Genomic DNA, 16,865 nt, shown 5'->3' with positions numbered 1-16,865 from the left:
GCAAGTGTCCTGTGCATGACGTGAGCAGTTTCCTTCTAGGGGAGGTTCATGTTCCTGTTAAACTTCACTGCTTTTCAATCCTTTTTCGCTGATTGCTGGATTTGCTTATGGCTTTATTTTTTCCCTGGGTGTGTGCATAATATATACAGTATACAGTATATGTGTTAGATGGTTGCTCTGGGCCAATATTATTTCCTATCGTGTGTGTGTGTAAGTTAATAGACTGATCACTGGTGTGTGGAGCACACTTACAGTGGAACAGTGCAGTCCTGTGCACTGCTCTGCTCCCCATACCAGAGCCAGGCCACCAACACTAGTAGACACAAAACGCCCTTGAAGGGCAGTCTTCATTTACCTAGAACTGATGGACTAAAACACAGTAAGACACACAGATGACACATTTTGATATATTTTTATTGTTTTTTTTTTCATTATGACTGCAATAACAATGATTTTGGCAACTTTGGATAGAAGTGGCAAACAGAACAACAGTTGTTAGGAGGAGAAGTATGAGACGCAGAACCTTTTGTAAAACACTTAAACGATGCAGCTGCATTCACCACAAATACCAGCTATTTCCATAGAGTGAGCACACTGCATAAACTCTAGCACAGAACCAACCAAATGTATTGAGCAACGTGCAGTGCTGAGGTTCAGATCAACAGCACTGTCTAATATGCTCATCCTGTATGGTAGGAGCCACTTACTTTCTCCCCTGCCATGCAACTTACATGGGACATCCCATCCCATCCCACGATGGGGGATTACCATCAGAGATTTGCCTAGACCTCGCAAGGATCTTGCATGGTACAGTCAAGGAAACATGGCACCAAATCAGTAGCCGGATTATCATCGACTTTCAAATCTCTTCGAGACTTGGTCTGACCAAGAACATAACAATTAACTTTTCCCAAACTGCATGGTTGACCCACCTCCCCTGGTTTGCTAATGGTGGTTTGTTTCCAGACAAAGTGGGAGGAGTTCCCATTTTTTTTGGCCTGACTAGAAGCAACGCTGAAGGTGTTGCGTCACTAGGAGAGCACGGCCTGGCTACCAGTAGTTCTTACTGTAGATAGCATTGTGATGAAAACACATACAATTATTACCTCAATGTTGGTTAGACTGGTTGGTTCAGTGTTTGACTTTTTACAGTGTGTAATTCTAGTGTACCAGAGTATAACATTAGCATATTGATAGTGTGTGGAGAAGGTGACCATTTGGTTGGATGAGACTGGGAGTCCATGCTGACTGATGATGACAGAGTGCTTCTATTCCCTCAAGTAAATCCTTGTGCATATCACGTCGTCTGCACCAAATATCTATCAAAGGAAAGATAATGCACATATATACATTTGACAGACAGGCATACAGACAGACTACCTGCTTTCTGCTGCACACCTACGTATACATATTCCCTTTGGGATCAATCAAGCTACTCTATTCCAAAAGGATACTGTGCAGATACTGCAGTCTTGTCTAATGTCGGTGAGAATGACTGGAGCCACGCCAAAGACAATTTTCTGTTTCATGTGTTACAAAGTTTTTATCTTATCGTATCTTATCTTAAACATGCATACACTTAAAGTACATACAACATTCCTTCTCTCTTTTTTTCCCTTTTTGGGGGATTTTTGTGTCTATACTTGAGAGGACAATGAAGAACCGACAGGAAATAGTTGGAAAAGAGAGATGGGGTAGGGCTGTGAAATGACCCAGGCCAGATTCGAACCTGGGTCCCCACGGGCATGTACTTTTATGCTTCGTTCCCAACTGCTAGTAACTTGCCAATATGCCACCGGGAATCAGCTACTTCCCAGTTCCCACCTCAAAGCGTTCCAGCCAGCAGGTCGAACAAAGTACAAACATGCGAGGCCAAAAATACTGTCCCTTGTCCACCTGTCAGATGTCACCTATGTAAACAAAGACATGTAACCACCCCCCCCCCGACTCCTTTTCTTCTGATTTCATGAAGAATAAAATACTCACCAGTATCAATTCATCTCCTTTAAGTTCTCTTGACCAGAACGTTTTTGGTCCGTCTCCATCCACCAGGGTCTGGTCACAGTAGATCTTGTTTTCAGCCTCCCAGGTGGCCAGACTCTGATTGGACCACAGAAGAATTTGATTTAGTCAAGGGATTGGGGACACAGAAGAGTTGTAGCACGGGTGGTGCAGCGGTACTGAATGCACATAGACAGGTCTAGGCTAAAGTGGCATGCAGGCCATATCCCAGCGAGGCAACACTCTTCAGGGACCCATACCGGTTGGTTTTCAGTGTATCTTATACAGACTGGCCCACAATTTTAGAGGGGGCCACACATTAGCGGCCGGGCCATTTTTTGTTGTCACAGTTTAGTCCTGTATATACTGTACGTAGATGAAACAAACCCTTGTGCACATCACGCATGCCTGGAGGACCAAAAGTTGAAGACTATCGATGTCGTCGACAGCCAGAAGATTTTCCATGAATTTCTCTTGAGACCAGTGTGGGAGCGAAGATGTTAAAACACAATTTTTTATTTATCCTTTATTCAGCCCAGACCGTTCCATTGAGGCTAAGTGTCTCTTTTGCCAGAAGTCCTGGTCGAAATGGTAGCCAACAAAAAGCTCCAGACGCAGACAAATACAGAAACACATAATAAGGAAAATAAAATGTTATAAAACATTATAATAAGGAAAAACATTATACGCTATGCATTAGGCTAATACACATACTGTAAATACATTATACACAGTACTCCTGCTCGTCAGCCTGTATCTCTAGAAAGTCAAAGAATGTGCGCACATCAGTGGCACAGGTGCTGGACCAAACGTAAGACAACAGAAAAGAAACTAAAGGTCCGCAACACTGTTAAATGCTCCCAAATATTTAATGGCACGACGTTTCGGACTAACCGTCCTTAAATATTTGGTAGCATTTAACAGTGTTGCGGACCTTTATTTTCTTTTCAGCCTGTATCTCTATTCAGCAGCACAGTGGCATCCAGCAGTGAACAGTGCATCTGTATGCGGCTGAGTCTTTGCTTGCCTGCCTGCAAGCTCTTCCTCTTGGGACTACTACATCTACTGTAGTATGGAAAGCCTTGTGCACAACTTACACAGCACGAGACAAACCTAAGCACAGGACATATACAGTGCACATTTACAATATCTTCTACCACACGTTATTCAATTTAAATGGGACCATTTACTCCGCATCAGTTGAGGAAGAAGGAGGTTGCTAGCCTACAGCATCCTAAATGAGTACACTACATTTGTATGCCTCTCCTGCCTGCCTGCCTGCCTGCTATTCCTCTTGGGACTTCAAGAGGCCTTGGTTGGGACATCAAAGCCTTGTGCACAACCTCCACACTAACCAACCAACCGACCGACCAACCAATCAGCTTACAGCCAGCAACAGCACGTGCATACACTATATCATTCAATACATTTTAATTCATAATACACGTCTTCACCCCACATCACTTGATGATAATGCTGGCACCCCAAATCTGGAGCATCACTTGCTTGCCTGCCTAATTCTTCTGCCTTTTAAACAGTGTGCACACCAACCATCAAACATGCATGCATATACAGTACAGTCGTAGGTACAAGATTTTGAATGATGTATTTTAACCTTGAACTGTCAGTGTCGTATCTTTCTCTGCCCCACACCAGCTCATGAGGATGGTGGTAAACTAATGCAGCAAGTCAGTATGCCTACATTAGATCAGTATGATCTCCTGCTCCCCGGCCAGCACTTCCTCTTGGGACATTTAGAAGGTAAAGCCTTGAGCACAACCTGAACCAACCACCCAACCAACCAACATACAATATTTATACTGAATATTTACAGTATATATTACATTATATAACGTGTATATAGATCATCTTTCCAAACGTTTTAATTCTGACCCTCTTTTCCTCGTGTCTATTTGTGTTATGGATGCTTTGCAACTAAGACATCCAAATGCTGAGCTTGCCTGCCTTACTAATGTGAACTTCCTGAGACATTTAGCAGATCCTTAGCAACATCCACACAAGCCAGCCTGCATACACTAAAGGCTTAAATACATTTTAACTTTGAAGATCAATTTTGGATCTTTACCCCACATTAGTTCATAAGGATGCTGGTAAACTAATGCCTCTTTTCCACTGCTGGTTTTCTGGTAGGCCTACAGCTCGACACAGTGTGTGACTCGGCTGCCACTTTTTGCTTTACGATTGAGCTGTGTTGTGCCTATTCGAAAAGCAAAAAGTGGCGGCCAAGTCGCGTTGTGTCGAGCTGTAGGCCTACCAGAAAACAGGCAGTGGGAAAGAGGCATTAGTTTAACATCATTCTTATGAACTAAAGTGGGGTAAGGATACCAAAAACGGCAGTGGAAAAGAGGCATTAGGCATCCCAAAGTCAGTGCATGAGCTCTGTATGCTGAGCCTCGTCTGCCTTGCCTTGCCTTGCCTTGCCTTGCCTTGTGATGCCTCCCTCTTGAGCTGGGGGAGATTAGCCATGCCCTCATTTCCCTTCATGCGTATCTGCCTCTGAGTCTCATACATTCTCTTTTCTCTGCGCTCCCTAAAGGCATCAATTTTACCCGGCCGACTATTCATGGGGCTTAACAGACAAGTTAGCAGCGGTGCCAGCAGCAGCAGCAGCAGCATTTTTGGGAGACAAAATTCTGCTGAGCCCCATACTGATAAAGGGTTCTTTCTTTCAGAGGATAGGAAAGTTTCCTGTGTGGAAAGATGATGTTGATGTGCACAGTCAGTCTAAACAGGAGCATTGCATATCAAGGATATTTGTAGCCTGATTATCAACTTTCAAATCTCTTCGAGACTTGGTCTGACCAAGAGCATAACAAGTAACGTTTCCCAAATGGCATGGTTGACCCGCCTCTCTACGGCTTGCTCTGTTGACTGGTTTCAGACAAAGTGGGTGGAGTTCCCCATTTTTCGGGAGATCAGAAAAGATATTGACATTGCTCTTAGCCTGACTAAAAGCAACGTCGAAAGTGTTGCGTTACTAGGAGGGCATGGCCTGGCTAGGATATTTGGACCAACATACCTAATGTGAAAAGAGACCTGGTGTGTGTTCGAATGGTGAGGATGGAGGTGATTTTGAGACAAAAGACATGGTTCTGTATCAGCCAAATGATAACATTTACACAGTAGTTGTATGCTTGACCTAGCCTGATTATCATCGACGTTCAAATCTCTTCAAGATTTGGTCTGACCAAGAGCATAACAATTAACGTTTCCCAAACAGCATGGTTGACCTGCCTCCCTTGGTTTGCTTATAGTTGTTTGCTTACCGACAAAGTGGGAGGAGTTCCCGTATTTGCGGGAACTCAGAAAGTACTTGCATTGCTCTTGACCTGACTAGTTGCAATGCTGAAAGTGTTGCGTCACTAGGAGGGCACAGCCTGGCTATGCTTGACCTACAAGCAGCTCATGAGTGGACATCATATACTGATTAACAAGCATACTGTATCCCTCATCAGTGCAATTAGTACACAAGCATGTGTGTGGCATAAGATGATGAAGAAAGTTGAGTGTTTTCTGAAGGCCCAGGGGGCCTTAGATGCTGAAAAGACAGGCTCCTATAGCAAACAGTCTCTTTAAGGGTTCAATTAGTCAGGCACTCTTTCAGCCCTGGACTGCAATTGCGGTGTTAAATGGGTAAATAGGCCTACTTGTTTATAATGAAGTACTTAAATTACTTTGTGTGCTCATTGAAACATGTTTTTTTCTTTTGGGGTTGATGTTCGTCTGACTGCTTTGTGTACAAAGGACCAACATCCTCTCGTGCTCTCTCTCTCTCTCTCTCTCTCTCTCTCTCTCTCTCTCTCTCTCTCTCTCTCTCTCTCTCTCTCTCTCTCTCTCTCTCTCTCTCTCTCTCTCTCTCTCTCCCTCTCTCTCTCTCCCCGTCTCTGAGATTAGAGGACAATTCTGGCCCCTTTTCCCCTACACACTCCTCTCCACTTGTCTGTGAGCGCCGGTCCCTTTTGTGCGTAATCCATTTTGCCATGGGTTTGCTTTGGACTGGTCCCAGCAGAGCACATCATCATCATCATCCTCATCATCACCAACACCATACAGAGAGCCCAGCAGGGGGAAGATGAGACTGTACGCAGCTCGCCAGAGCTAAGGGGCTTATTCTATTCACTCCACACAATTTATGGTGTCTGGGTCCAGAGATGGAGGGATGGATATTTCAAAAAGCACACAAAACAAAACAAAAAGAGAAAAATGTCTCGCTCATCCCATCTCGTCTCGTCTCGTCTCCTCTCCTCTCCTCTCCTCTCCTGTCCGCTCCTGTCCGCTCTCTCCTTCAGGGTTGTATTCATCCTAGAGTGCTAGGATGGATTATTAAAAAAAAAAAACAATACCAAAAAAAGTCCTCTCATCTCGTCTCGTCTTCAGAGCTTGAATTTATCCTGAAGAGCAAGGATGGATATTTTTTTTTAAAGTAAGTCCTGTCGTCTGATCTTCAGACGTTAATTCTGGTTAGCAGACAGAGCCAGCAGCTGCCGGCGAGGAGAAAGGTCCGATCCTGTTTGGCAGGAGTCTGTTCCGCCTGTCTGCCTCCCCAGTCCCCCAGGCTAACCATGATGGCAGAGCAGGGCGACGATGTTGGTGAGGAGTGTGTTTTTCACACTGTCTCACACACACACACACACAGATGCACACACACATGCACGCGCACACACACATGCACGCACACACACACACGCACGCATGCACGCACGCACGCAAACACACACACACACACACACACACACACACACACACACACTCTCAGAAAAATAAGGTCACCCTTTCGCCTCTCCGCTTTATCACAGAGACCACAGCGTATAAACATTTCTGTTTGATTTCAGATGGTGTTATACAACAGACAGGGCACACAGACAAAGGCACTAATGAATCTCATTAGGTACCATGAGGGCAAACAATGTGAGCAATGTGAGTGTTTATGTGAGCATAAATGGTAGGAAGCGCATGACGTGATTGGCAATACTGTTCTACGTGATTCTGTTATGACAACATCATTTGTACAGCAGGTACGGTATGTGACTTTGAGATGACATATTCCTCCAAAATGGACCTGAAAGGTTCAGCACGGTCATTCCCATTTCGTCACACGGCATCATGATTTGTTTCAAAATGTGAGAGTAGGCCTACGATTTCAGGAGGTTTCTTAATACTGCAGTAGTATTTTTTTAAATGGAATGGTACATATGCAAAGTTTGAATACAGGACAGATTAGAGCAATTTGTCTCCTCTTTTGTCTTTTGCCAATAACTCATCTGTTGCAGGACCATCATTAAACACACACAGCTGGCCCAATTTCAAAGAAAAACAACAGACAAACAAAAAACAGGACAGGACACACTAATCAGTTGTTTGCCCCTCATGATTAAAGTCTTTGTTAAACAACGTGTGTGGCAGAGAGAAATTCATAATTCCACTGTCAGCTATTGTGAATGACAACATGGTGGCCCTATATTATGTTCCTGAGTTGTTTATCTTTTGTTGCAAAACAAACACATACCGTATCAATCTCCAATAATACTTGTTAACAACGTGACACTAGTAGCAATTTCATTGTTTCAATGAAGCACCCACTGAGTTCTAGACTAATGTAGGCCTATAATTCATTAAGTAAGTATGGTAGTATGGGAGGTGAAGGATGAGTACAGGTACATATTGTAACAAGCAGGAGCAATCTCTGAAAAGTGTTGCAAAATTCATGTAATCTGTCAATGTTTGAGGTGCAATGTCACCAGTCATAACAATTACAGATTGCAGAGTTATTGTCTAGTCATTTGTCTAGTTTCAAAGACTTTCTAGGTTCTAACAAGATACCGAACAGGTGACTTAGACAGTAGGCTCGTACATGACGACGCAGTAAGATTTTTGCTAGGCAGTGGGCATGTGCACTTTGCCAGTTTGATGCATTCTGGTTAGATTTTTCTAACCACAATGCATCAAACTGGCAAAGTGCGCATGCCCACTGCCAAGCAAAAATCTTACTGCGTCGTCACGAACGAGCCCAATGGGACGACATGTTTCATCAACACCTGGACTTCTGGTCTCCTAAAGGGGCGTGGCCGACATCATAGCTGTAGTCTAATTATCATCGACTTTCAAATCTCTTCGAGACTTGGTCTGATCAAGAGCATAATAATTAACATTTCCCAAACGGCATGGTTGACCCCCCTTCCTTGGTTTGCTAATGGTTGTTTGCTTCCCGACAAAGTGGGAGGAGTTCCCGATTTTTCGGGAGCTCAGAAAGTACTTGCATTGCTCTTGACCTGAATAGTAGCAACGCTGGGCACGGCCTGGCTAGTACAGCTGCTGTGAGGGCATTATTTTTGCTGTCTGTGTGACTACTGCTTTTTGCCCTTGTAGGGCGGTGCACATGACAGAAAGAAATCAGTTGTGTAGGGCGTCTGTTGCTCAGTTTAACATCCCTTCCTGGCCCTTTGATTTAATGCAACACTTACGCCTCTTTTCCACCTCCGGTTTTCTTGGTAGGCTTACAGCGCAACTCGGCCGCCACTTTTTGTTCTTTGAATTAGCTGTGTCATGCCCAATCGAAAAGTGGCGGCCGAGTCACGCTGTGTCGAGCTATAGGCCTACCAGAAAAACGGCAGTGGAAAAGAGGCATAAGTAGCTGTGTGTTCTTTGATTGTGCTATAGGTAAGAAGTGGATATGTCTCTCAATCAGACTACACTGAGATGACCTACTTCTCCAAATATACTGTACTTAGAGTAGTTACCCATGGAGGGAGGTAAAAGAAATTCACAAGTGCCCTATATTTTTTACCTTTCACATTTCAATTTTCGCATTTTGTTCCATCTTGATGCACCTCACATGGCGACACTTGATCAAGAGGGTGATTAGAAATAATATATAGATCATGATTAATAGGTGACAGAAATAACCAATAGAAAATGGTTCAAATATGACAAGGAGTTGGTTAACTAATATTAATCAAATCGTAACAAGGAGTCATAACAAGTGTCACCCATCAGACTTATAACCGGGGAGGTGTCTTGTTTTTATCCAGTTTTATACAGAGATAATTAGAAGTAATCAATAGAAAATTGCACAAATATGATTAAGAGAGGGTTAACTAATATGTATCAATGCTTAGCAAGGAGTCACAATTATAAAGTGTCACCCATCGGACTTGTAACAGGGTCAGTGTCTTGTGGAGTGTTAACCTGCAGTACGCACCTTAACTTTCCTCCCATCCACAGTCTCCTCGTCAAACTCCTGTCCGATGTGGAAGTTGATCTCAGTGGTGCGTACGGAGGTGGCGGTCTTGATGTAGAACTGCTCTCCGTCCTGGGTGATCTCCACATGGGGCTTGGAGGCCGCCGCGTTGGCCACCTTCCTTAGCATGGCGTTCACTCCTGCACGGCACGCCAGCAACCAGAGGTGTAAGTTATGCTTGGAAAGTGGTGTGGACATTATAGGAAATTGTCTTGGTATGTCATTTTTGCATTATATTTGTAAAAAAGTGATGGGGCCAAGCTAGGTTTCCTCAAAAGCGACATGTCCCCACCATCCACACCTAAATTACGCCCATGCCAGCAACAAGTTACATGCACAAGGTTTTTTAAAGTGTATTTTCGGACACTTCCTGTGATGGGCAAAAAGGATTGATTAGTTACAATCCATTGCCACGTATTCCAAGTGACTTCGTATTTACCTGTCCAATTCAGCCAGGTGATTGGCTGGTTGAATGATCACCTGGTTGAATTGCACAGGTAAAGCAAGGCCATTTGGAATATGTGGCCCTAGATTGTATGTAACTAATGGTTTTGACTTCATTATGATAGGAAGGTGAGGCCCTGCTGTGGCCAAACGGTAGGGCACTCGTCTACTATGCGGCTGACACGGGTTCGATTCCCAGTCCGGGTCCTTTGCCGGCCCTTCCCCGTTTCTCTCTCCCCACTCGCTTCCTGTCACCACCTTCACTGTCCCAAATAAAGTCAAAAAGACTCAAAAAATGATCGAAAGGTGAAGAATGGGACAGGAAATGACTGGGTGAGAAAAATGGGGTATGGTTGGGATACGGCTGGGACGTCAACACCCTGCAGGTTACAGTTAGTTACGCTTCCTTTTCACTGCATCCTTTCATAATGAAACTGCTATATTACATATTGTTGCATACAAGGCCACTGACATATTTTGCCGGGCCTGGGACAAAGCCATTTGAAAGGGCCCCCCATGCAATACAATGTAAGGAGGACCCAATTTCGGGCCCCCTTTCTCCCAGGGTCCGGGACAACTGACCCCTTTGTCTCCCCCTGTCGGCTTCCCTGGTTGCATACTTGCATCTATGTAGACTAAAAAAATGTAATCCACAATTGTCAGAGAACATAAAACAAGCTACATACGGTACTGCATAGAGATGCACAGAGCACAGAGTAAATATAGACATATCAATGTTAGTGCAATAATATAAGTGGACACTGGTGGTGGTGGTGGTGGTGGTGGCGGTGTGTGTGTTAGACAATAACACATGATTAAACAAAAATATGTATGGAATTATCTAGTATACCGTATGACTCATTGCCAGTGATGCAAAATAATGAGGCTACCAAGATGTTATTCACGTGTTAGCTACAAGAGTGCAGCCTCCGATGACGAACTAAAGCCTATATACAGTATTTTTGCTGCATGTGGTCTAAACCAATAGCAAGACATTGGAAGACATCACAATCATCACAACATTCTTGGATTCATATAATAGTGAACCTCTTCATTTTGCGTCTTGTAATAAATACGCTTTAGCAACTGACATAAACTGGACATCCTATCATGTAGTCTCTCTCTCGCTGTGTGTGTGTGTGTGTGTGTGTGTGTGTGTGTGTGTGTGTGTGTGTGTGTGTGTGTGTGTGTGTGTGTGTGTGTGTGTGTGTGTGTGTGTGTGTGTGTCTCTGTGTGTCTCTGTGTGTGTGTGTGATGCGTGTCCCTAAATAATCTCCTACACAGTAGGAGCACTCAGCAGCCCTCATCGCTTTCCATTTTGATTAACTGTCACTATAGCAATACTGAGTCAGTCCTACTGGTTCCTCTTGAAAAGATCCTAACCTATCAAAATGTCTATCGAGATGAATTAAAATACATATACACATGAAAGTTGAATAGAAATCACGAGGACTTCCAGCAGTATTTCTTCATGTTCTACAATAGAATTCAACTTTGGGAAGAGAATGTATATTCTACCGTGTTAAGCACAGCACTCAGCACAGACAAACAAGACAGTGAGGCAAAAAACCTTCATGGCCATCACGCCCACACACACGCACACACATACACACACACGAGCGCGCGCGCTCAGACGCCACACATACACGCACACACACACACACACACACATACACGCACACACACACACACACACACACACACACAAGCGCGTGCACACACACACACACACACACGCACACGCACACGCACACGCACACGCATACACACAAATGACTCGCAACAAGCTTGGCCCCTTTTGTTTTTACGTTAATTTAAAAATCAGTCTCATTCATATTGTTCCACAAAAGCCTGACCCACTTACACCATTTCTATGGCAGACATTGAGATTAGTGTTGAGATTCAGATCCTGAATCAAGCCTTTGTTAAACAACAAACCAAACCAAAGGCAATGTAGTGGCGGGCTAGAAATTCATATGGCTGCAGGAATTGTGTCTGGAACAAGGTGCCAGATGCCCTACATCTCTATTCAAATTCATATTTATTTTTATGGTAAAGCCTACTGAACAGCCTCACGTATAAAATGAGATATAAACACATGTGACTTACATTACCATGATGACATACTGTAAATACATATATTTTTTCACTTTGTCTATGTGCATTGTCTACAGTACATCACACATGACAAATTTTCATTCTACATTGAATTCACCTCACAACATTCATCTCAGAAGCTTTCCAATAGCCACCATGCATGAAAGAGATGAAAAATAAAAGCTAATTCTAATGCATGCCTAGTCTGGCGAGTGAGTAAAGGCAAAAGGAAACGTCAGGGGAGGCTTAAGCCAGGGCTTTGAGGAGGATCGGGCATGTCAGGAGAGCTCTACTCTCCTCTCCTCCGCTCACCCCATCCCCTCCCCTCAGCCCACCAGGCAGGTTCACTTTGAGAATAATCGCTAATGTCATCACGAGAGGAGAAGCCCTCTATACCTCCCACTGTATGGTACTCACCCAATGCTTTGAGAAGTTCGTCAAAATTCTCGCTGCTCTTCATCTTCCAGGTGCCGGAAAAGTTGCTCATGTTTGTGGTGAGCCCCAACAAGGACAACTGATGCACTCCTCCCGCCAGAAAAGAAGAGAAGAGAAGAAGGGAGAGAAAAGAAAGGGTTTTCCTTTCCGGTTTCCAAGCTTGGCTTTCTGCTCTGCTCTGCTCTGCTCTTTCTGAATGTGCTCCCTCTCCTCTCTCTCCTCTCTCTCTCCGGTGTCTGAATTCAGCTGTCTTGCCTCCCTCACTCCCTGACTCTCATTCAGAGGAGAGTACAGCCCCTCAAAGCAGCCGTCACTGCCTCTTTCTCTCTTCTCTCCTCCTCCTCCCACTCCCCTCTTCCTTTCTTTCTACTGCCTGCTTTGCACCCCCCCCCTCTCTCTCATCATCATATCTCTCTCTCCCTCTTTTCTCTTCTCTTCTGGGCAAGCCACTGATAGATGCCAGCCCCCTCCTCTCCTCTTCCTCCTCCTCTCCTCTTCCTCCTCCTCTCCTCCTCCTCTTTTCACAGGGCTCCCGCTTTTGTCATGATGTTTTTTTGCCATGTCACCACCAAACCACTCAAGACCATTTCGGGTCTCTGGGTTGATTGTGCAGTATATATTCTCCACAGGTGTACCAGATGGGGAAAAAACAAAGAAGGGGACAGTAGCGTGCACAGACATTTTCGGGGGCACGTGTAATTTCCAGCCGCCTTACTAGGCCATTATAGAGGCTGTACATTATATCGGGGCATTATTCTCACATGCTTTTGATCGTGAAGCATTTGTAGTTTGTCAGCATGGGCCACAGTACATTGTGACAAAATACTTTTGAAGAAGAGCTTACAAAAAGGGCATTTTTTGTCCAGTAAGGCAAAGGGGCAGGTGCTTTATTACCACCATGTCCCTGTTTGTGTACGCCTATGTATGGGGGGTTATGTAACTTCTCTTCCACACACCGCGCTCTTCCGTCTTGTTGGTGCGTCTCTGAAGTCATCGAGTTATAAAGAGAATACATTGCACTCAGTTTTTTCTTCTTTCTTCTTTCTTTTTCTTTTTCTTCACACATTGCAGGGACAGGCAGACGTTTCGGCGGCTAGAGCCTTCATCAGCGCAGATTCGTCCATGAATCATCCATTATTTTTAATTGAAGACAATTTCACTGTTAGCTGCCATTTCCTGAAATCGCTCAAGGTCAAACGAGGGCAGCCACATGCTGAATACAAATCTGCCATTATGAGTATATTTCATTATTTAAAGATTAGTTTCAGATTAATGTATTCTGTGTGGAAAATACAGCGATGATGTGTACTGTAAATGATCTAATGTACGGTTTTGTTTTAGAACAGTAACTTGAGCCTCTGCCAATAATTTCGTCCTGCCCTTTCTCTAGTTGTGTGTTCAGGTATAAACATCAAATACACCTTAAGACAAAGCAGTATTATTGCAACATGTCTAATGATTAGATATCAAAACAGTCACAACCATCTTGCTAACGAAAGATGTTAAGTACTCCAAGAGGAAAATAAACAAAACACTAGCCATAGTTTTCGTAAACATAATTGTTTATTACAATAAATCACCTCTACTTGCATACTTACAGTATAATTAGGAAGGCACATTAATTTTCATGTAGAGCACATGGTGCAATGACTGCTCACTTACCTACACGTAGCGTAAAACAAGCATCATTCCTTCAAACTATTACATACTGTAAATTGTTGTGTAAATGACATTATTACAAAAAAGAAATGGAAATCTGTGAGTATGCTCTGGCAGACATGATTAGCTGATTAGTCTATCGTTAAGATAGCTGCTGGTTTTTGAGTCCTGTAGAAGCGTGTTGGCCACGTCGAAAAACTTGTGATCGTACGCCAGCTTGTAGCGCGTGTAGATGTCTTCACAGTGGTGGAGAAGCTTCTTCAGGTTTTGACTGGCATTAGACAGCTTGTTCTGAGTCAACCTAGACAGAGATAGCGACATAAAATATATGTTTCGTTTCAGTTCAATGTTCAGAGGAGTAGATGTATGCACATCCCACCCGATGGGTCAGGTGCAGGACCATAAAATCAATAATCCAGGTAAAAATGAATAAAGCAACAAGCAACACTGCTTGTCTTCTGTGAAATTTAATAGCAAGAGCGCAACATTTCGATGCTCAGGTCTTCATCAGGTTTTGGCTCTTGCTATTCATTTTCACAGAAGACAAGCAGTGTTGCTGACTTTATTCGTTTTCAGTTCATTCATAGCCTGTCTTAGCCAGGGGTGGATTAATGAACGGGCCTACCGGGTGCCAGCCAATATAGTGTACAATGGCCTGGTATAGTCCCTAGGCCAAGCCAGGTCCGGGGGCCCAAGGGGGCCAAAGGGCCAAGGCCCCAAGAGGCCAGGCCAACTTGGCCCCATGGCCACGACACAATCCAGCCTTCAAAACCACCTTTGCAATAAGTATCTTTCCAATTATTTGAGTTCCTGAGTTGCTACCATTGATTCTGGTTGCTACAAAATGACTAGTGTGTAGGCCTACCTACTGTTTGGTGGATTCAGCATTTAAAGTTGCGCTTTTGGGCTTTCAGTCATAATGTCTGATGGATAGTAATCTCAGCATAGCATCACATGTGACAATAATTTTATCATCTCAACATCACAAATTTGACAGAGTGAGTCAGGTGGGATTTGCCATTCCTTGCCCTGAAATTGATTAGAATGCAGGAAATTGCATCTAAAAAATACAACATACACAAATTGTCTACCCACCAACAGCACCCCCCATAATTTCTTAATCCGCCCCTGGTTTTAGCCCTCCATAATCTTCCAGTCAATAATCAATAATTTCTCATATGTTACAGAATTATATGTGGGGACAGGAAGACCAGATTCGTTCATTCACAAACATAATTCACATTTAAGCACATAAGGACAACATCTTTTGTGCTGAAATGTACCACGCTATACATTTTAACTGCATTTTAAAGAACCACTTTGTTAACGAAAATATTATGTCAACACATACTTTTTAGAGATTTCCTCAAACAGGCTGGCTGGCAGTGGCCGGTGCAGCTTGAACTCCTCGAGGAAGAAGAAGTCTCCTTTGAGGATGACCTTCTGGTACAGCACCTCGGCCCAGTCCGGGCTGAAGTCATACGCATCGGTGATGACAAACACCTAAGGGGAAAAAAACAAAACAAAAACAGATCAATTAATTAGATAATCATTTCGTAAAACTCAATATGTAACACTTCTTGGTTCTGTATAGGAATTGCAAACTGCAGTTCCAAACAGGGACGTCAGCTGACCTAATGCTATACAGGGGCACAGTAGGGCACGGACAGATAATGCGAGCGTGCAAAGCTTGTGAGCAATAACTTTTTTGCAGTCATTCATTTCAAAAAGCTTGTAAATGAAATATATTATTGCAAGTAGTGCATGTGCGCTATTTTGTGTGCATTCTGTAGATTTCTCCGTATGCTAAACTTGAGCTAAATTCCAAGGTAGCAAGATTGTTTTTTTAGTGAAACTCATACCGGGGCACACCAAATCAATACCCAGGCTCGTGCCCCTGTAAAATAGGTCTGGCGACGCGCCTGGTTCCAAACATTGGAGACATATAAAATAATAACACTACAGATTTTGTCATGGGTCATTTGATATCTTTATATTTTGCACAGGTCATGTGTCCTCAAGGCGTGTGTGTGTGTGTGTGTGTGTGTGTGTGTGTGTGTGTGTGTGTGTGTGTGTGTGTGTGTGTGTGTGTGTGTGTGTGTGTGTGTGTGTGTGTGTGTGTGTGTGTGTGTGTGTGAGCAAGAGAGGGAGCGTGGGTGTATGTTAACTGATTTAAGGCTTTTTGCTTTACTCTATATGCTTATTGCAATGTGCAATAATGTGTATTAGGTCTTTGTTTATGTCTTGTATCTATGCATCTGTGTATGCTGTCAGACACCTTAATTTCCCTCGGGATTAATAAAAGTACTCTACTCTCCTCACACATGCGGAGGCTTCTAATGCCCCTATCTGCAGACTGCATGAAGGGGGATTTGTCTCTCCTCCCTTGTGGGATTGTCATTCCAGGAAGTGTCTCATTATGACTAATACTAGACTAGAGTGTCCACCAACCGTCAGCCCATGCAGTCAACAAAAGACCATTTCTATTTCTATTTCCATTTCACTTCTATTTATATTTCACCTCTATTTGAGGTGATACCAGAGACGTTCTATTTAGAAATAAGAAAATCTTAGGTAATACTGTCCAGTCCTAATTGTGATAATTATCAAGTCAATATAGGTATTGATATTGTGATTGTGTTTAGTTCATCAGGGGTCACGTAAAAAGTACCTGGGTAACACTTTAGAATAACAGGCGACTATAAATCACTTGTAAAGTATTAGTAACACTTAGTTAATAATGAACTCATAATGAACAAGACTTTTACAAATGATTGTAAATGATTAAGGAATAATATGTCAAAACTATTATAAATTATTTATAAAGCTGCTTACAAAGCAATCATAAAGTATCAATAAATGATCTTTTAATGTCTACAAACTATTTACAAAGCATTTACAAACTATTTACAAAACTTTTTGCGCCTGTTATTCTAAAGTGAAAACACAAAGGCATGTACAAAAACTTTCA

At 43.2% G+C, this 16,865-nt stretch overlaps 2 protein-coding genes across 3 annotated transcripts in view; both read right to left on the bottom strand.

Annotated features, from left to right (window-relative positions):
- Positions 1-37: 37 nt before the first annotated feature.
- LOC134447587 (cellular retinoic acid-binding protein 1) lies at positions 38-12,467 on the bottom strand. Its single transcript, XM_063197110.1, has 4 exons — positions 12,218-12,467; positions 9,221-9,399; positions 1,987-2,100; positions 38-1,319 (listed from the first exon to the last, which is right to left on the bottom strand). Exons 1-4 carry the CDS (start codon positions 12,285-12,287, stop codon positions 1,269-1,271), a joined length of 414 nt encoding a protein of 137 aa, XP_063053180.1. The 5' UTR covers positions 12,288-12,467; the 3' UTR covers positions 38-1,268.
- A 1,311-nt stretch (positions 12,468-13,778) lies between these two features.
- Positions 13,779-16,865, bottom strand: part of spg11 (SPG11 vesicle trafficking associated, spatacsin) — a 56,680-nt gene continuing 53,593 nt past the window's right edge. For both annotated transcript variants that reach the window (XM_063197107.1, XM_063197108.1), the window contains exons 40-41: positions 15,246-15,397; positions 13,779-14,195 (exon numbers count right to left, since the gene is read on the bottom strand). In XM_063197107.1, the coding sequence (XP_063053177.1) occupies positions 14,018-14,195; positions 15,246-15,397 (330 nt within the window). In that variant the 3' untranslated portion in view covers positions 13,779-14,017. The remainder of the gene's footprint in view (positions 14,196-15,245; positions 15,398-16,865) is intronic.

This window comes from Engraulis encrasicolus, chromosome 4 (genome assembly GCF_034702125.1).
Source record: "Engraulis encrasicolus isolate BLACKSEA-1 chromosome 4, IST_EnEncr_1.0, whole genome shotgun sequence".
NCBI classification, from domain to species: domain Eukaryota; kingdom Metazoa; phylum Chordata; class Actinopteri; order Clupeiformes; family Engraulidae; genus Engraulis; species Engraulis encrasicolus.
Note: the sequence above shows the minus strand (reverse complement) of the source record. Positions and strands in the feature narration are given on the sequence as shown.